Source organism: Xiphophorus maculatus, chromosome 3 (assembly GCF_002775205.1).
Source record: "Xiphophorus maculatus strain JP 163 A chromosome 3, X_maculatus-5.0-male, whole genome shotgun sequence".
Lineage (NCBI taxonomy): Eukaryota > Metazoa > Chordata > Actinopteri > Cyprinodontiformes > Poeciliidae > Xiphophorus > Xiphophorus maculatus.
This window is the reverse complement of record NC_036445.1, coordinates 25,697,235-25,718,873: the sequence shown is the minus strand read 5'-3', so window position 1 is coordinate 25,718,873 and position 21,639 is coordinate 25,697,235. Positions and strand designations below refer to the sequence as shown.

General features: G+C 41.5%; 1 protein-coding gene across 1 annotated transcript; it reads right to left on the bottom strand.

Moving 5' to 3' along the window:
* Positions 1-636: 636 nt before the first annotated feature.
* On the bottom strand, positions 637-20,419 carry galr1 (galanin receptor 1). Its single transcript, XM_005799050.2, has 3 exons — positions 19,251-20,419; positions 19,088-19,153; positions 637-2,257 (listed from the first exon to the last, which is right to left on the bottom strand). The coding sequence occupies exons 1-3, from the start codon at positions 19,917-19,919 to the stop codon at positions 1,937-1,939; spliced, it is 1,056 nt and encodes a 351-aa protein (XP_005799107.1). The 5' UTR covers positions 19,920-20,419; the 3' UTR covers positions 637-1,936.
* Between the last annotated feature and the right edge of the window lie 1,220 nt (positions 20,420-21,639).

Genomic DNA, 21,639 nt, shown 5'->3' with positions numbered 1-21,639 from the left:
CCTCGGGTATGTTGCTTTCCTTGCCAGTGGTTACAATGTAGCTTACATGTGTGAATGACTGAATGTAGTAGGAAGATGTCTGGGCCAGACAAAGCACTACACAAGTACATGCCAATTACATGTTACTTGATAGTATGATGAGAAGGTAATGCACCAATTTGAATCAGTTGTTCTGGAGACACATCAAAAATGTGGGTAACAGTGAAGAACAGGACTGAGAACCTTTAGCTTTAGCTTTTCTTTAGTCTTCAGCGTCCACAGCACGGATTTCTAAACTGCTTGTGATCCTTTCTTGTAAGCAAGAGAAACAAGTACCGGTGACTGACAGGTAAGGGGCGCTGTCGTCATGAAGTCAAAGGTAACTACTCTCACACAGAACTTTTTCTGGTGTCCTGTTAAGGTGACTTTAACGTCTAAGGTCATTTTTTGAGGTTTTGGAAGCAGAACTCTTAAAAATACTTTGCGATGGATAAATAGTGCGTGCCTAGTGTGCAGCATGTGTGTGTATTCACACATGGCATGTTGATGTGTCCAAAGGTTATACCACGAGGTCGTTTGGCATCTATAGTGAAAAACAAAATTATATATATATATATATATATATATATATATATATATTACACATAGTGACCTGTTTTATATTTTAAAAAATATAAGTTTAAATTACTTGATTAATTTAAGTTTAAGTTTCTGGTATTCGGTAATTCGGTCAAATACTGACACAACTGAATAAACTGAGTTTATAAAAAGTGAATAAGAGCTTAAAGCTAATGAGCTAGCTACTCTGTTAGCTTTGTGGCTACTAAAGAAAATTATCCAAAGCATTTATCTCAGGCATGGAACAGACAGGAACTAAACATTTCAAGGTAGAAGTTCTGGGATGAGAACGCCGATCCATCCGTTTAGCAACAGTTTGAATTATTTAATGATAGCGGTTCCACCAGATAACAAAATCTGGAAAAAAAAAGCTAATCTGAAAGCTTGACGTTATTTTCTATTATTTCTATTCTGTTGTTCAGAAACTGAATTCGAGGATTTCTATCCAATTTAACAGAGAAGAAGCCAGCCTTGTGAAACAAAAAGAATATAGATTAGCTTGATATCAATCAGAAGCAAAAGTCATTGTCCCGGCCTTTATTATTCACCCCCCCACTCTGCCCACCCTGAAGTGATTCCATTAGCAAGCTAAACTTAATTTAAAAGTCTGAAGGAAACAACACGCCTGGCAATATCTTTGTGACAGATGAAGTTTTTTAGATGCCCGAATGCTGTGGTTCTTCTTTTTCTAAGGGAACAGAGTTATTCTGATGTCTAAAACGTGTGAGCTAGCTTTCCAGAACAGCTTCTCTTTTGTACTAAAAAATGTACACTGAAAACAACTGAAATCAAAAATTAGAACACGGTGGGATAGCCAGGTTTTTAAATTGCATGAAGCAGTTTTAAAGAGAAAAAAGTGCATTTGTTCTTCAGACACTTAAAAACACATTTAAAACTTGTCCCACAGCGACAGCAGGTGATACCTCAGCTTGGTACAAAGCAAAATTAAATGAATGAAATTGAAAATCAGAAGGTTAAATGAGTGTTTTAAATGAATGTTTGAATTGTATACCTGTATAAATACATCGTGATGTGATATTTAATTGTCTGCCTTGAGTTTTAGACACTGCAGGTTCTTCTCGTGAGCAGACTTTGATCCACTTCAGACCAATCAGAGCCAGGAGGAAGGTCCTGCCGATGTCAACCACACTCGTGTATGTGTTGCTAAATGTGCCAATCTCGGTGTAGATACCCCACACATTCACAACACATGACAGTAGGCAAATACTCACCCTGGTTGAAATGCACACCAACTTTCATCTGATCACTTAGTCGACATGACTCAGTGAGTTTCAGTGTCTCAGCTCAGGAAGTGATCATGTTGCCGGGGGACAGCCAGTCAAACGTTGGTGCAGTTAGTCGAGGGTGGAGTATCCGCCTTGCTGCGCATCTCCTTGATGTCGTTGAGCGGGCAGTCGACGTTGCCGATCTGACACTTAAAGACTTGCTTGTACGCCTTCCTGAAGTTCTCCGACAAGAAGGCGTAGATGACGGGGTTCACCGACGAGTTGCTGTACGCCAGGCAGTGCGCGGCCACCCGAAACACGAAGGAGGCCTCGGTCAGCGGAAAGTTCCCGAACTCCACCCACAGCTGAACGATGTGATGAGGGAGCCAGGACAGGCAGAACACCACCACCACCACCAGCACGGTCTGAGCGGTCTGGGACAACACACAGGACGAAGAGAAGTTATTTCTTAGAGAGGAGGAAGGGGGAATTTTGAGTTTTATTTCAGCTTTTTTGGTATAAAACTGCTTTTTTCTCAAGTTTGCAAATGTTATCTTGTGCTTCTTTTTAATCTCATGCTGATATTTTATTTTCCATATGACATCAGGAACCTGGCTTGACGCATACATTCAACACATTTCACTCTTTTGACCAACAGTGTTGTAGCCCTACACACAGACGATGTGCCTGAGATCATACAGGACAATTGCTGTGATTCTAATCTGGTTAATTATGTTTTGTTTATTTTTTTAACCACTCCTAGACCTGTACATTCACAAAATAACTCAAAAAGAACCTCCAGTTCAAAAACAACCAATCAAAGCCAGGAGGAAGGTCCTACCGATGTCAAAAATACTCGTGTATGTGTTGCTAAATGTGCCAATCTCAGAGAAACAATTTGCCAGGGCAGGAAAACTGTTTATCTGCCATCATCAGTGGCCATGCTAACTAGCCTGAGTGTTCCTGGCAGACTAATGGATGAAGCTCTAACGTAGCAAAGAGCTAGCAGGGGATGCGCAGAGAGTCCACAAGCTTGATTGAGAGCACTAAGAACCTGTTCCTGGCTCTGATTTGGACAGTTTCAACAAATATGTAAAAAAAAATTATACCAATTACACTCTGCAGTCTAAGTGAGCCTACTTTCCCCTCATAGTTGGGGAGGGGACTATGATAGCTCCAAACTGTGGACAAATCCCCCTTTAAAAAGAGAAATGATTAAATATATTTTGAAAAAGCTAACTAGAATTTCATCTGGTTAAATCAATTCCTCAGACATTTTACTTGATTTAAATGTTTTGTCTTGTTCCGTGACTTTATTCAAGGACAAGAAAGACAGTCAGTGTGATTGCTAACCATCCTTTTATAAATTCAATTTCTTTTCTTTTTTCCATTTTTTTCTCTGAAGAGTTTTTGCGGTGCTAGTGGCTCGTATTTTGCGACAGTAGGCAGACAGGAAAGAGGGCGAGGAGAGGGGGGAGGACATGCGGCAAAGGTCGCCGGGAGTCAAACCCGCGACGTCCGCGTCGAGGACTAAGGCCTCCTAACGTGGGGCGTGCTAACCTCCTGCGCCACCACTGCACGCCCCATAAATTCAATTTCAACTAAAATGCTAAATCCTTGAAATTCTTATATCTTTGAACTACATATTTAAAAATATATGTAATTTAAAAATACATACATGTAAAGAAACATATCTCATTTGTTTCTTTAAAATATTCAGGACGATAGCTCTCTGATTGGGGTTGATTTTTAATGAAAAAACAAATTAATATATTTCATTTCAACAGTGAGATTTTTGATCCCTAAAGATATTCAACATAGTCATTATCTTTTGAGGGGAATGTGCGGGGAGACAGTACAATAAAGCCATAGGTGCACTGAAGTGAAGATGTGTCTGCTGATTCTTAAGTATTTTTTCACGATGCGCACAGAGCCAGTGATGCGGCCATCCCTCCAAATCTTGCTACAATAAGACTCAAAATCGTGTTTTTCTTTCTCTTGTTAGCTCTGTTTGGGTCCGCAGCCTTTGGGAAAAACATTTCTCCTGGCCTGCAAGCCAGCAGTTAGTGGCTGCGGCGCTCCTGCTTTGCAAACGAGCCTGTAAGACAGCGAGCGGCTGAGAATCAAATCATAACAGTGAGCCAAACAATGAAAGATGGATTTCAGAGCTGATGGGGAAGCAGACCTCTCAGTGGGTAGCTTCTGACCACCCCATTTCTACACACCCCATGGCTCTCAAGTAAACAGAACCTCGTTATATACTTGCATATTAATTATGTACTCCACGGATTCAGATGTGCAATCCTCTTAAAGGCAGAGGGAACCAGAGTCCACCATAACACAAAGTCTAATGCGCACTTATCTACCTGCTCCATGCAGCAGCAGGGAAAGTATGTACTTGTTACTATGTAGTCATAATATCACTAGAATAAAGGCAAAATATTAGTAAAGCCATAGAATTATAAATTTTCTAAAAATATGACTTTATTCTCATCATACTATGAATTTCAATTCTTTCCCTTTGGATCTCTGACATCAAAAAGGCAATTCTGTTCACACAGGTGAATTATCTCTCTTTTTTTCTCTGTAAACTCAAAAGAACGTTGTGCGTAAAAATACCAACATTTTCTGGAATACTTAAAAGAGCTTTAAAGAGCCACATCCTTAAAATGCCTGAAATCCATGTGTCTAAAGCCTTAAAATGTCTTACGTTCATGACAAACAAAAGCGAATTAATCACAAGTCTTAAATTTAGTTTGTGCAAAGTTATCGCTAGTTGGCTGGAGGATGTTTGCTGACGCCGCTGACTCGCGTCTGTTGCCAACTCACATGAGGCTGGGTGCATTCTGTGAAAAAAACAACACAACTTTACTTTTTTTTTTTTTGGTAAAGGCTGCAGCGAGTTGTTTGCAGAGTGAGAAGCACGAAGCTGTTGCCAAGAGCAGAACACAAACAAAAAGTTTAACAGTTTTTGCTATACTTATTTGGACTACAGCAGAGTCCCCCAACCGTCCTCTATGTTTATAGTTTTGGGGGTTTTACATTTTATTCAAGGTGGCAGTAAAAAGGTGTAAAAAAAAAAAAAGCCTTAAATTTGATTGGCTGAATCCCTGAGCAACCTTAGTGGCAGTCAAAGTCACCTAAACCAAACTAATTCTCGGTTTGAACTTTATCAAGTCATTTCCAGCTCGTTTAGATGGCCAAACTGTTGATTTTAATCATGATTACTGAATATTTCTTAGGTATTCAGCATTATTATTGAATTGACATGTTTTTCACAATTGCGCCCTGCGACTCGAGGCGGTTGAAGCTACCGCGAGTGTTTGCGTTTTTCACGTTTGTCTCAGTTTAAGCACTAAAAGTTTTCGTTTCTTTTGAATTTGGACAAAGAAACTCAAAAGTGTCGTGAATTTCAGTCTTTTTTCAAATAGAATCTCTGAGTGTTTTGTAGTTGATGGAGGCTCATACAGCCACGCACAGAGACATGAGCAGATTTCATACTGCTGGAAGGGCCTCCATCATGGGCAGATAGCTGAAATCTTTGACTCTGCAAACCTGTAGCAACAATGCCATCACATGCAAACTTTTCACGAAAATCAGTTTGACCTTGCTGTGATTTCAGTGCATGATTCAGTCTTTCACTCCCTCCAGTCATTTCTTCTTACTTTATTTTGGACCTTTCTCTTTCTGGAAAGGCAAACCATAGGATTTATACTATTTTACAATCTATTTCCTAATGGGCGGCTTAATGTGATGTGACAGGCGTTTCTAAATTCCCGCCGGGTGCATCCTCTTTTGTGTGCTCAATGCTGAATCAGACAATAAAGAGAGCCAGAGAGAGAACGATGGGCTGATAGCCGCAGAGACGTGGAGCCGGTACCAAGACGAGAGTCTGTGCAGAATTAAAAGATAAGCCGGAGCCACGCGTTTCCAAATTTGGTTGTGTTGTTTTCGTTCGCCCTACCTACTTGTTCTGCTCACTGTCACATCCGTAAGGCTTCAAAAGCAAGTTTGACCAGCGGTTGTGCGTTCTCTGTTGGCAGAATCGCAGACAGGAATGTCTGTAACCTGCTGCGGTCCAAATTTGCACCACAGAGAGAACCGACACCACACTCTGATTTTGCACAAATCTGAGGCCCGTTTTACCACTTTTCACTCTGGCCAAAGGTTCCTCAGAAAATGTGTCGCCGTCATGTTGTTTTTGGGGGTTTGTTTATTATTCTGTGTTCCTAAGTCTCTTTCTTTGATTAGACCAGTCTGTTTGCTTTAGTTTAACCTTTCTCAGTGATTCTAGTTTTTTATTGTCTCTAGTTGTTCCTTGTTACTCTGGTTTCATTGTTTGTTAGGTGTAGTTATTCTTTAGTGTTAGGTTTATTTTCTAGTCCCCTGTGCCACTTTGTTGCTTTCTCTCGCCGCACACCTGCAATCAGTTAGCCAATCAGCCCAGGTACTTAAACACTTCTGCTCCTCTCATGCTTTACTGGTTCCTCCTGTTAAATCCAGTTATTTTCCCCAGTGTTCCCTGCTGGTTTTTTCCTTGTATTTATGATTTTTGTTCTGCATTGACTCCCTGTGGTGTTTATGTAAGTTTTTTTTAAATTATTATTAAAATACAAAATCTACTTGCCACCTCTGCCTCTCTGCATATGAAACCCACATATCATGACAGTCCCATTTAGTTAATTCCCCCTCTTTTCCCTCCAAGCTTCCCTCGAAGTCAGATACTCTCTTGTATAAGCGTCAGAAAAGCTCAGGGCTACAAAAAGGAAAAGCGTTCATTTGAAACAAACAACAGATCTAGATGCGGCTCGATCTGCCCGTTACGTTCTTAGAGTTATAAAAAGATGGATTTATTTAACATTTAATCAGTTTCCTGATGGCTTCACTAATACTTAAAGAAAGAATATGGAAGGTTCAAAGTAATGCATAGATAATAGAGAAGACAATGAATGAATTCTCGTAACACATGCATATCTTTTCAAAATCAAACGGCAAGTTTGGGTATTTGAAATCATACCCCAACGTTTAAAACATCTCTCTCTTTTTCTTTAACGTATGTTTAACATAGTCCAAGCATTTGGTGCACATCAGATGGAGAATTTAAAAACTGTAGTGCGCACGATCTCAACCTGAGAAAGGTCAGAGTTGAAGCTTTAGCTTAGGATTTGCAGCAGATCACATATAATAAAGGAGAGTCTGAACCCCACACGTTGCCTTCGCATCTATACAACTGGAGTCCTTTCTCTTTCTCGTTATTGGAGCATTTAGAATTTTGGTCATTCCTACTGACCTAAAACAAGAGACGTTTGGTCGTTTTTAACTTCAGATAGTGAAGAAAAGGCGAGTCTCATTTTAACTTCTGATTTAAACTGTAATGCAAATGGTTTTGTTAAAAGAAATTATATTTTTCCATCCACTTCACAAATATGGGTTCCTTTGTGACGTTCTGAATCCAAGAAAAAAGAAAGAAAATCTAAAAGCACGCTATTAAAGTTTATGGCAGAAATAGAAATAGATTTATACATTTACATAAAATCCCAACATTGGAAGATCAGGTCATACGGTGTAATGAAGAGATCTTCATTACTGGGACTATTTTACTGAAATCACTGTATTGCATTTTTAAAGTATTTTTGCACTTTATTAACAAGCACTTTATTTAGCACTGCACTTTAAGCATAGATTTGCACATCAGTAACAATTTGCACACAAGAAGTTTTAATTGTATTTATTGAGTATTTTTAGACATTAGCGTGTAGCCTTTTGTTCTGGGCTCTGCACAGCTGCTCCTCATTGACGAGTGAGGTGGTTGCCTGTGGAGGGAGGATAATTGTTACGCAGAGCAATGAGCTACTAGTGGGTAAAACTGAGCAAATGTGTTGTGCATAATCTGTTGGGTGTGGAGTGCTAATGTAGAGTGACTCACCTGTCTTTTCTGTGTCCTCTCCAGGGTGTTTGGACAAATGCTGCCCCGGGGGTCCAGACACCATATATAGTCTCTGGGAGAGGCCATTGAAAAGTGTGTGGGGGGGGAATTGTTTATGGGTTTTGTGGTGTTTCATCTGGTGTAATGATAAAACATAAAATATTTATAAAAAGTAAATAGAAATGTTTATATTTAGTAAAAGGTATTTTAATTAAATAACTGGATATTGATGAATTGAGATTCCCCTGTGAATTAAAGGTGGTTTGATCCGTCACAGCTGGGACTATTTAAGACTGCAGTTTTCACCTGTGAAGTTGTTGGTTGATGTGATGTGAAGAATAAAACAACTGCTGTTTTCCACCTGACTCTGCCTCAACGCTTCATCGTCACTGTAAAATCCTACCGCGAACGGCTACCTTGTTACAAGTGGTGTCAGAAGTGTGCCATTCATGCCACAGTGAGAAGATGATGACCGGAGGTGGTAAAAAGCTAGGCCAAGAGGGAGAGCCTGATGAAGGAGCTGGAGCTTCCTCTGAAATGGTGACCATGGCAGCGACCAACCCTGAAGATAAGTTGGAGGAACTGACAGTGTTGGTGAAAGCTATTATGCGGTCTCAAACGGCTAGAGACCTGAAGATTGATAAAGATTTTTCCCGCCAGGAGCAAAGGTGGAAAAGCATACAGCATCAATTTCAACAAATGCAGCTTCAAGTGCATGCTGTACTTGAAAGACCTGATGTATCAGAAGCACATGTTCAACCCACAACAGCTGAAGCACATGAAGAAGAATCAGATGGTGGTGATGTCCAGGTAGCTCATGGTTCCAGGTCCATAATTGAACCAAGATTTCTTCCCTTATCCACGGATGACGACATTGAGCATTTTCTGATGACGTTCGAGAGGATGGCCCAGGTGTGTCGTTGGTCTAGAGATGAGTGGGCGGTCCGTCTTGTTCCTCTGCTGACAGGCAAGGCCCGCACAGCCTATGTTCTAATGGATATGGCTGACTCTGAGAACTATGACAACGTGAAAGAGGCAATTCTGGCAAAATATGAAATCACTGCTGACACTTATCGACGCCGCTTCAGATGCCTGAAGATTGAACCAGGTGAGACGCCGCGTGAACTTTATGTGCGATTGAAAGACTTGTTTTCAAGATGGATTAAACCTGATAAATCTACTGTGCAAGAAATATCTGAGCAGATAATTCTGGAGCAGTTTCTAAGAATGGTTAATCCAGAGTTGGAGATCTGGATACGTGAGCGTGACCCGAAGACGGCAAAAGAAGCAGCTACTCTTGCGGAGGTCTTCACATCAGCCAGGAAGGGGAGCAAGAGCACCTATTTTGGCCGAGAGACTCACTATGCCCTATCAAGTAAGTCCACTGGGGGTGAACAGGGCTCTGGTCAAAGTCAGACTAGAAATGTTTCTAGTTCAAAGCAGTTCCCTTCCCAAAGACCTCCCAATGTTAAAAAGTCATTTCCCAAGTCTTCAGTCAAAGATATTAGATGTTACAACTGTAATAACTTTGGCCATACACAACACTTCTGCCCCACCCTTAAATCAAAGCCATCACTTTTGTGTTCAGTTCCAAGACCAGCTATTGAGGCTGTAGAAAAGAAAGTGTGCACTGTTTCTGTTCTAGTTAATGGGCAGAAAGAAGAAGCTTTGCTTGATTCTGGGTGCTTCCAGTCTCTAGTGCGTGCTAGCTTACTCTCAGAAGAAAAGCTAAGTGGGGTGGGGGTTAAAATAAGCTGTGTACATGGAGATGAACATGTCTACCCTAGTGCTGAGGTGTATTTGACAGTGGGAGGTCAAACATACCTGGTACAAGTAGCTGTAGTTCCCTCTTTGCCATACTCAGTTATACTTGGTAATGATATTCCCACTCTCTTTGACCTTATTCACCAGTCAGACTATGAACCACAAGTGCTTACCAACAGAGATGAAGGGGATTTATGTCCTATATCTGATACACCAGTAGAACCATTGAAACCTTGCAATGTAGTCACAAGAGCTCAAAGTTCAAAGGAGGTGTTGGAAGAGCTGCCCTTTTTTGGGGAGTCTCTGGAAACAAGGCTAGGAAAAACTAAAAAGTCAAAAGCTCAGAAAAGAAGGGAGAAATTCAAAGGCTCAGGTGATGAAGGGATAGAACAGTTGTCTAAGCCAAATAACTTGTTTGAGTTTGACATTCCCTCAGATTTGGGTGCACTACAGAGAGATGATCCTACTTTAAAACCTTGGTTTGAAAAAGTAACTGGATTGGGAGGAACTAATCAGCGCCGGTTAGACTTCCTGGAAGATGCGGTGTACATAATCAAAGGAGGTATTTTATATCAGAAGAAGGGACAGTGTGAAACATTAGCCCTTCCACAACAGTTCAGGCACAAAGTTATGGAGCTGGGCCACTCAATTCCGTGGGCAGGTCATATGGCTTTTCATAAAACGCTGAGTAGAATCAGTAGCCGGTTTGTTTGGCCAGGAATGTATACCCAGATTTCTAAATTTTGTAGTTCCTGTGAAAAATGTCAGTTGACTTCAGGCAGAGGAGTAGCACGAGCTCGGCTACAACCGCTGCCAATTATTGAAACACCTTTTGAAAGGCTCGGCATGGATATTGTGGGCCCATTAGAAAGGAGCTCGACAGGTTACCGTTATATATTGGTGATTTGTGACTATGCTACACGGTACCCTGAAGCTTTTCCTCTCAGATCCATTAAAGCCCGACATGTTGCTAATTGTCTCCTGCAGTTTTTCTCTAGAGTAGGAATACCAAGAGAAATTCTCACAGATTGTGGGACAAACTTTTTGTCCAAACTATTGCAGCAGGTTTATAAATTATTAGGAATTAAGGGACTTAAGACCACCCCTTACCACCCCCAAACGGACGGGCTAGTGGAAAGATATAATCAGACTCTCAAAAATATGCTGCGCAAGTTTGTCTCTGACACAGGTGCTGACTGGGACCAATGGCTGCCGTACCTGTTATTTGCTTACCGCGAGGTACCACAAGTGTCCACAGGTTTCTCACCCTTCGAACTATTGTATGGGCGTCAAGTGAGAGGTCCGCTGGATCTACTGAAGGACTGTTGGGAAGACGCTAAGCCAGAGGGGGAAAACATTGCAGCATACGTCATCAACATGAGAGAGCGTTTGCAGGAAATGGCATCTTTTGCACAGGACAACATGAAAGCAGCTCAACAACATCAAAAGACATGGTACGATCAGAAGGCCAGAGACAGAGTCTTCTTGCCAGGACAGAAGGTTCTGTTACTGCTTCCTACCAGCGACAACAAGCTGCTGACAAAATGGCATGGACCATATGAGATCACCAAACAAGTGAGTAAAGTGGTTTATGAACTGTACATGCCGGAAAGAGCTAAAAAGCATCAGACCTTTCATGTCAACTTGTTGAAAGAGTTCCACAGCCGACAGGAGCCTGTGCACCAGGAGTTATTTGTGAGAGCAGTTGAGGATGAGGAGGTGACTGAAAAATTTTTTCCAACAAGCATGTCAGACTGTGCTTTGGTTGACATTTCTCATCTGTCCCCTACTAAGCAGGACAAAATCAAACCTCTCTTGGACCCTCAGCTCTTTCAAGAAGTTCCAGGATTTACATCACTGGTTCAACACAAGATTCGGCTGAAAGAAGATGCACCGAGTCGTCAAAAGAGCTATCGCATACCAGAGCGGTTGGTTCCAGTACTGGAAAAAGAAATAAAGCTGATGCGGGATTTGGGTATAATTGAAGAGTCTAGTAGTGAGTGGTGCAGCCCGATTGTGTTGGTACCGAAGAAAGATGGCTCCCTGAGATTTTGCATAGATTTTAGATATTTAAATGCTGTGTCCAACTTTGACCCGTACCCGATGCCCAGGGTGGACGACCTACTGGAGAAAGTCGGTTCAGCAAGCTACATCACAACGCTGGATCTGTGCAAAGGATACTGGCAAGTGGCGTTGGCACCAGAGGCAAGAGAGCTGACCGCCTTTAAAACTCCTTTTGGTATGTACCAATTTAGAGTCATGCCATTTGGGCTGCAGGGTGCGCCAGCAACATTCCAACGTTTAATGGATCATGTACTGAGAGATGTTTCAGCATTTTCTGCAGCATATTTAGACGATGTTGTGGTGTATAGCCAGTCCTGGGAGGAGCATCTGATTCACCTGCAGGAGGTCCTACACCGCATCAGGCTGGCTGGACTGACGGTTAACCCAAAGAAGTGTAATGTAGCCCAGAGAGAGGTGGAGTACTTAGGTTTTGTCATTGGATTTGGGAAAATAAAGCCTCAAGTGGGGAAGATGGACGCAATCCATTCCTTCCCGGTTCCAACTACAAAGAAGAAGGTGAGAGGATTTCTTGGTTTGGTGGGCTGGTACCGGAAATTCATACCTTCTTTTGCCGAACGAGCAGCTGTACTGAACCATCTAACAAAGGGTGCAGCCCCCAACAAAGTGTGCTGGACAGAAGATTGTGATCGAGCCTTCAAAGATCTCAAGCAAGCGGTATGTACTCATCCTGTTTTGCACACACCAGACTTCACTAAGCCATTCATCTTACAAACAGATGCTTCGGGAGTGGGACTTGGAGCTGTCCTTCTACAAGAGGTGGACGGTGAAAGAAGACCTGTGGTGTTTCTGAGTCGAAAGCTGCTTGACAGGGAGACAAGATATTCAACAGTGGAAAAGGAGTGCTTGGCCATGAAGTGGGCTATTGAGGCCCTGAGGTATTATCTTTTGGGACGTCACTTTATTCTAGAGACGGACCATCGTGCCCTCCAGTGGTTGAGACGAATGAGGGATGCCAACGCCCGTATCGCTGGATGGTACTTGTCACTGCAGCCATTTGACTTCACAGTCCAGTACAAGCCAGGGAAGTCTAATGTGGTTGCTGACTGTTTATCCAGAGTGTCAGAGGACTGAGGTACTGTGCTTTTAAGAGAGGAGGGAGGAAATGTAATGAAGAGATCTTCATTACTGGGACTATTTTACTGAAATCACTGTATTGCATTTTTAAAGTATTTTTGCACTTTATTAACAAGCACTTTATTTAGCACTGCACTTTAAGCATAGATTTGCACATCAGTAACAATTTGCACACAAGAAGTTTTAATTGTATTTATTGAGTATTTTTAGACATTAGCGTGTAGCCTTTTGTTCTGGGCTCTGCACAGCTGCTCCTCATTGACGAGTGAGGTGGTTGCCTGTGGAGGGAGGATAATTGTTACGCAGAGCAATGAGCTACTAGTGGGTAAAACTGAGCAAATGTGTTGTGCATAATCTGTTGGGTGTGGAGTGCTAATGTAGAGTGACTCACCTGTCTTTTCTGTGTCCTCTCCAGGGTGTTTGGACAAATGCTGCCCCGGGGGTCCAGACACCATATATAGTCTCTGGGAGAGGCCATTGAAAAGTGTGTGGGGGGGGAATTGTTTATGGGTTTTGTGGTGTTTCATCTGGTGTAATGATAAAACATAAAATATTTATAAAAAGTAAATAGAAATGTTTATATTTAGTAAAAGGTATTTTAATTAAATAACTGGATATTGATGAATTGAGATTCCCCTGTGAATTAAAGGTGGTTTGATCCGTCACAGCTGGGACTATTTAAGACTGCAGTTTTCACCTGTGAAGTTGTTGGTTGATGTGATGTGAAGAATAAAACAACTGCTGTTTTCCACCTGACTCTGCCTCAACGCTTCATCGTCACTGTAAAATCCTACCGCGAACGGCTACCTTGTTACATACGGCCTACATTATATATGAATAGTTTGACTAATCTATCACACATGAATGTTTTCCACCACTAATTAGAATGATAACACCATCATCTAAATGTCTATTATCTGCTGCGGAGGGCAGCCAGCTTAATGAAGGAAAGTGTTGAAAAAGTGAATAAAGCTGCCAAGAAAATGAAGATATTTACCTGGTTGAGTTTGGCATTGTCGCTTTAAGTAAAAAACCGAACACAGTGGTTACTTTACAGAAGCAAAATCATGTTAAAATGATTCATCTTCCGATACGTTCAGCAACATAACCAATTAAACCTTAATTTTAAGCTTTATATGTCGTTTTGAATTACAACGCGTGAGTCAAGCTGCTTAAAGTTTCACCGGGAAGTAACTCTTGATGCGGCTTGATTCATTCGTAAGGGACACCAACACTCAGCTGAGGAGAGCGACAGGGTACGGCCTCAGAAGCATCAGCTGTCCCCCCGTCTCACTTTATAGACGCTACTAGACAATTTCAGGCTAACTTCGCCAAATATTCATTTTCCTAATTATCCATACCCATCTGTGTGCTCCATCTGGAAGCCTGGGTAGCTGAGAAACAAGCACTCAGGGCTGATCTCGGCTGTTTGTTGAACTAACTGGTACAACACAGGGACGCCAATGAAACTTTATAGCGCCGCGAGGTAATTATGTGGGAATTGTTGGAAGTGTTTTAGTTTCTCTCAACCACACCATTTCTGTCTGCCTTTGATGTGTGGATTTGCAAACAGCGCTGGGAACGACCCTGGTCTTTCCAGCTGTCAATCACGTTGGATTTCCCTGAGCTAACAGTGTCGCTGACGAGACGTTTTCCATCCACAGAAAGTGCCAGTTGATTTTTTATTTTTTCCCCTGTGTGGCACAAGCAGCTATTATTATTATTATTATTATTATTATATATATATATATATATATATTTTTTTTTTATTCCTTTGCTTTTTGAAATGTAAAAGTTGGACTTTCAGACAGTAAATAAAAGTAAAAACATCTCTGATGGAGGTGGATCAGCTAAGAAAACTTCATCCCTGAAGGGACAGGTCACAATTTTGGGAAACATTTCAAAGAGCAGCGAGTGGGAGGTTTCCAAAACCAGATGTGCTTCTGAAGATGATGTTGCCATTAAGCACATCAAAAGTCAAACGAAGGTTGGCGGCACTTAAAGGCCGAGGACTCTACCAAAAAAGAAACTGCAGTCTCTGTCACCATTTAGTCTTTCCTCTTTAGTACCTGAAAATCCTGTCACATGCTGATGTGCAACCTGGGTTTTGGTGTATAAGTGTTATTTTTATGAATAAATGTGGATATAATGTGAAGCACTTCGAGTCAGTATGACCAGAAACTTCGTATATAAATTAAGTTCACTTGCCATCTATTACATTGATCATATATATTCTTTAAAACACAATTTGAGACTTATGAAACTCGGATACTATTTTTATTCAAAGCTTTTTGGCATGAGGATCACCACGTGAAAACTGCAATACAGAGAAGTTAAACCGAGACCACAATGTTCTACACTGACATATTCTTTACAGGTGTTTTCACACCTGATAGTTAAGTAGATTTGATTGCGGACCGAAGGACACCATTTGTCACCTTCACACAGCTCAAATGAAACAACTATGTTTCCTCCTCGCCTGTGGTGGCGCTGCACCAAGAACCACTGATGGAAACAACAACAAAAAAATGAAGAAAATCCTGAGCACAACTTCTTCACGACATGTAGAATAAAATGGAGTGGGGTGAGATTTTATAATTCCTTTTTTGTTTTTGGCAAAAGATCACAAGCTATTTCTCCCACTAGTGCTAGATTCACGCATTTGTTTTGCTTGTATTTACCCAGAATGCCCTGTGCTTTAGACCATTTCCTGCATTTTGGAGTCTCCAGTCCACTTTTCATTCCTATATGCATTCGAACCACACCAGAGTTCACTTAAACCGAACTGAACCTTAGGTTTCTAGGTGGAACAGAGTTTGCTCTTTTAGTCTGAAAATGCATCCAAATGAACATCTTAGTCAAACTGGTTTGATTAAAGCGGACTAAACGGGAATGGCTTGAAGGCTATTTAAAACACTTTTTTTTTTAAACACATGCTAGCTTTGCTTAAAGGATTTTTTAACATTTTCATAAACATGCATTGTCTTGCAAAAAAAATGTTTTTTTTTAAATCTCTAGTGACATCCAGTGGTGTAGCTGTAAATTGTAACCAAATGAATACCAGTCTAAAAAAAAACAAAACAAGTCAAAAGCATCTGAATGAGGCAGCCACTTTGGTCAGAGTGGAGGAGCGTTTGTGTAGGTACAAACTGTGTTGAAAACTTTTACATAAAGCGAATTTCTTCATCATCACTAATCCTGTTTGACTAGTGCTGCAAAACACAAATTTCTTTCATTTAAAAAAGAGACAACCACACTGTTTTGAATTTCTACAACTCACTAAAAGGATCAAACCACATTTACTCAGGAGTTGAACCATGAAGCAGATTATTCACAGGCCTGTTTTACTTTTTTCACCCAGTGACTACTGATGTTTGAAGACTGCAACACAAAGTGAGTCAAGGTTATTAGAGTGAGTTCTGGCTTTGAGTCATCACCGGACCTTTGACTTCACTAATATGCCAGTTTGTTTTTCCTGTGAAATCTGTTTGCTGGTTAACACCCCTTTGTCCCTTTTTACATAGAAGCTGCCCCTGAGGAGTTTTCACCAGCTAGCTTGATGCTGTCTGGCTACATTACTTTTATCCACACATAGATTTTTAAAGAACACTTCCCCCTTGCCCCCCAAAAAAGCCACATCCAGACGCAATTTAAATGAGATAAATGGGTAAGAGACTGCAGCTGTTTTGTTTGCTTCCTGGCATGTTCATGATTCGTTTTTCATTGATTCTCCAAAGAGTCCTCAATGCCTTACTGCGGATTAATCTTCTGTAATGAAACACACGGGACAAAAAAATAGAGAAGTTCAGCTCGGGAGCCACAAATGCATAGAAATGCAGGTTCAAAAAAAGACACAGCAAAGTTTGACCAAACACATAAGATGTCATCTGAGACATCTTATCTCAGAAATGTATTTATTACGGTCTAAGTTTAATGCACTGTTTATAGCCGAGCCGTAATAACCCCTCTTTGCTCCGTTCTCTCAACTCTGCACCGAACAAGTGCAGTAAATCACAAGAATATCTGACATTCCTGCCTCACCGCCCGGTTATTTCAAGCCTCACACAGCAAAGCATGTTTGCCGAGACGTATGCAATCACATCAAAGCACATTTACATTCCCCTCTCAAGCCACGTCTGGAGTCTGTAGCCTCCCTTCCCTGTCCCCGCCTGGCTGTATAGCGGTAGGTGGCTGTCGGATGTGTGCTATTAGCCTGATCGGCTGTGGGGAGCGACGGACGCACCGAGGAACAGATCAACGGTCGAGCAGGCGACGGCAGATAACTGGCTTCAGTAATGACCTCCTCCAAGAATAATGAGGGAGTGTGACAGCGAACAGGAAGCCCAACGGCAATGATAATTCTCTTTTGGAGATCTGGGGAAAACAAAACAAAACAAAAAGTTCTTTCTTCTGCAGGGCTGAATGTCTAGAAGTACAAAAGCAGCCAGTAGATGAAGTAAATATGGACACTGTTAAAGACACAAAATCTTAGCAAGTATTTTTGGTCTAGTTTCTGTACGGTAGTACATTTGAAATAAGATCAAACTAACTTACAAGCATCTTTTCAGGAAGATATAGAAGCTTGTTTTAAGTCAATATTTCTTTAACATTGATTTTTTTTAAAAGTACTAGCTCCATTAGCAGATTATTTCACTTATGACATGAAAACAATGTCTTACTAGAAGTGAAATAGTCTGCCAGTGGAACAAGAACTTTTTCATCAATATTAAGGAATTATTGACTTAAAACAAGTTTCTGCAGCTTGCTGAGAAGTTACTTGCGAGTTAGTTTTTTTTTTATTTCAAGTGTACTACGGTATTTGCACTAGAAACTAGACCAAAAATACTTTTGTGTTTGTGCAGTGTACGATTTTTAATTCAGAACAAAGTTCAAACTCCTAGCGAAAACCCGCAGCTGCTGCCCTTTACTTTAGCACCAAATCATCCAAGCACCAATCAAACTACGGCTTCATCAGCCACCTGTGGGTTGCACGGGGTATTTTCTCGAAACGCTTGCTCTCAACACACCATAGGCGGTCCGTTCCTGCTGACTCGACATGCAGACAAAGCCATTTGGTCATGTTTCTTCTTTTGTACCTTTATGGTCTTGTTTGTTTCAAACCTGTCTGCCTTTCCAACAGAAAAGGCCAATTGGCAGAGAGACAAACTGACCTGCAGCTTTTCCGTCCATTAGGTGGGATGTTTTCTTAGTTTATTTTTTTTTGCCACGTGGCGCCCTGCAGGCTGTGCCACCCAAGGAAGAAAGCCATATCGCCCCTATCCAAAATGGCAAATGAATGCAGAATCTGGTAGAGAAATACCTGCAGCTCTCTGAGTGCATGCTGGACAGTCTGGTATTATTGTAATGGGGAGTTTCCAAAAGGCATTTAACTCTGATCTAAGAGTTAAATGCCTTGTCAAAAGAAGAACAATCCGCAGTGGATAAACTGATCTGGATACATGGGAGTGTCTCTGAATACAATAATTGATGCTCTGGCATAAAATCACATTCATCCATCATATCTAATTCCGATAATTATACCCGCCCAATGATGGCAAAGAAATCCAGCAAGTATTGTAGTTGGAACATTTGTCTGGGTTTGATTATGGTTTATGTTCTCGAATGTTTTGGATATGGGTTCGATGCAGTCCAGTTACACATGTAAAGAATTCCCCATTGATATTATATATTTAGACTGGTCAAACTGGAAACGAATTGTTCTGCAATCAACACAGAGTCTTTAAAACGCATTTTGAGATTTAGGAAGCCATCCATGGTGAAGGTCTGCGGATCCATGCAGGGTCGTGGGAGGGGGGCAATCAGGTGAGAGGTGAAGATAATTTCCGGAATGAAACGTATATCTGTCCTGGTACAGCGTCATAATTAACAAATTAGCTCTTTATGATGATAATAAAACATTTTTTAAAAGTGTCTTTTTTTTTTATTCCAAGTATAGAATCATGTATCCCAGGTTATAAACCCCTCTGTTGTTTTTATGTCTCAACCTGAGCAATAAAAATGCTCTCTATGTGTATTTTTGAAAAGCTTCATAAATCTTATGCAGTGCTGAATAGATTTCCATTCACTGTTAAAACATAAGTACTTTCAAATTAGATTTTGAAATAAAGTTGATAAATTGCAGTCAGCCTGGCCGTACTGCCATTGTATTATTATTATGATTTTTTTTTTTCTGTAGTGTTGCTTAAGAGAAAAAGCAACACTAGGGAGACAATTCAGTAAATGGACAAAAATCAATAAGAACGTAACCAAACAAACAACTCACTTTTTTTTTTCTAGTGTTCCTGATGCCCCCAGGCCGTATCACTGCCCTGGGCAGACAGCCATAGGACTTTTGTAGCCAAATGAGACGTTTGCCAATAAATCACAAAATGTAACAAATCGATTCAACACCTACCTTTTTCTTCGAAGCCTCCGACTTTTTGGACATATTTCTTAGTTTTTTGTGCAAGTGATTTATCACCTGTAAACAAAACAGAGCAACAAAAACAGACACCAGGTAGAACGTATGGTTGATCAATCATTTGCGCGTACTGACCCCCCTGGGCACCCCTCTTTACCTTTGCGTAACAGAAGGAAATCAGCAGCAGGGGCAAGACGTAGCCAAAGACAAACGTGCACACCTCGTAGACCTTCTTGTGGTTCTGATTCGGCCACACGTCCCAGCAGTAGGTTTCGTTCCTGCCGCCGTGGAACAGGTTGTAGTAGTGCATGCGCGGCGCCGCCATGGCCAGCGAGAGCAGCCAGATCGCCACCACGCCGACCAGCGCGTGCCTCGCCACGCGTATCGACGACGACTTCCTGGAGTGCACGATGGCGACGTAGCGGTCCACGGACATGGCGGAGAGCGTGAAGATGCTCACCAGCATGGAGACGGTGAAGAAGTAGTGGATGAACTTGCAGATGAAGGCGCCGAAGACCCAGGTGTTCATCACGTAGATGGTGGACTGGAAGGGGATGCAGAAGAGCAGGTAGAAGAGGTCGGCGATGCTCAGGTTGAGGATGAAGATGTTGGTGGTGCTGCGCGGCTTGCCCGGCTTGCTCCGGGCGAGCACGGTGATCACCATGGAGTTGCCCAGCACGCCCAGCGTGAAGATGAGCAGGAAAAACAGCAGCGCGATGTAGTTGCTCGTGTCGATCCCGAACAGGTTTTTCTTCTCCCCGTCCTCCTCCAGCGCGCTGAGGTTCCACGGCTCTCCCACGAGCCACACGGACTCTGACAAGTTCATGATAGATTCTTGTTGTTATTATTATTATTTATTTATTTTTCTCTCTTTCTTCCACTTCACGCCACCGACTCCGGACGCGTCTCCATGCGCGTTAGGTTCCCCCTTCCTCAGGATTCTCCACTTTAAATGAAATCCCGCGCTTCACTTTTTGCGCGTCACTTTATATAACTCTCTCTGTGTCTCTCTCACGCACACACGCAAACAAACAAACAACAACAAAAAAGCGATATATTCCCACAGCTGGAAAGTCTTCCGTGCAGCATCAAACCATCCGCCGCACCTTGGAGGCGTCGGTCGGTCTGCGTCTCCTCCCCTGTTGCGCACCAGACGCGTCTGCGCGCTCTGGCTTCGCTGCTTCCAGTCTGTCTCCCGGTTCTCAGCATCTGGACCCGGTCTCGCACTTTAAATAAGAGGGGGAGGAGGGTACTTGGGAGTGGGCTGGACCGTCGGCGTCAGCAGCCATACCACCAACCATGAAGTGCTGCGAGGATGCTCAAGGAGGGGAGAGGGAAGAGTGGGAGAGAAACAGTTATTGTTATGGGTCTCATTCTGCCCATTTAGGAATCCATCCGTGTTTAATGTGGATGCTGGAGGTCAAGGCCGGTTTCTGAGTCAGACTCCGGTGCCAAGAGCTGCACATGACGTTAGGGCTGGAGCGTTATAGAAGAGCGTTTTACCACTGTTTCATTTGAAAGTTTGTATTTTTGTTCTTTTGGTTTCTTTCGGGGATTTTTTTTTTTTTTTTGCCACAAAGGAATCAGTGAGGCTGCCTTCAGAATAATAACAATAATAATAATAATAATAATAATAATAACAATAATAATAATAACAATAATAATAATAATAATAATAATAATAAAAGCACATGTTCCCACAGTTTTAGGCTTCATATTGTGTTAGTTTATAAATCACTGGTGCAGCACCACAATACATTAAAGATGTGTTGTTGTTCTATCTGCCCTAGGTCCTCCTCGCTGCTTGATACTGGCACCGCCATGTTCCTCAACAAAGGAGCATGGTGAGGGTGGTTTTTTTTTTTTTGGTTTTGTTTTTTTTATGGTATTAAAAAAAAAACTACAGTGCTACTTTTTCCACCATAAAAAGGGTCCGGCATGAGAGCCAGAGAGTTCATGAACGCTTTTCTTTCAACAATGACCTTCATCCTCTTTCCTGTCTGCAGTGAAAAAAATAGAAACATGACCATTAGAAAGTAACTTTTTTCCCACATTCTCATTGGGAAATATTTTACCTCTGCAGATTTATTGATCACATATGAAGGAGAGTCAAAAATAGATAGAGATGAGTTCAGCTAAATCCTTCATAAAAGAGACATTCAGTCATTAAACAGCTTTTAACTGGAAGACTTTAAGAAATAACTCGCATACAAAACATTTTTAGTATAGTAGGTGAGATTTTTACATACATATGTTTAAGATTTAATCTTAAACTTTTATAATATGAAAATAAATGTCTTCAGCAAGGCAATGCTAAGGAATGCTAAGGCATTCTTTGCTAGCATCTTTTCCACATTTTGTCACGTTACAACCACAGATTTATGTCAACCCCAACCCTAAACACATACTGGTTAGTATGCAGGTCTAAACATAAAAGACCAGGAGTAAACATCTCTGAATATTACTGATGTGACTTATAAAAACACTTGGGTGCTTTGCGTTTTATTTCGGGGCGTCACATTCAAAAGGAACTGTAGAGAATTATC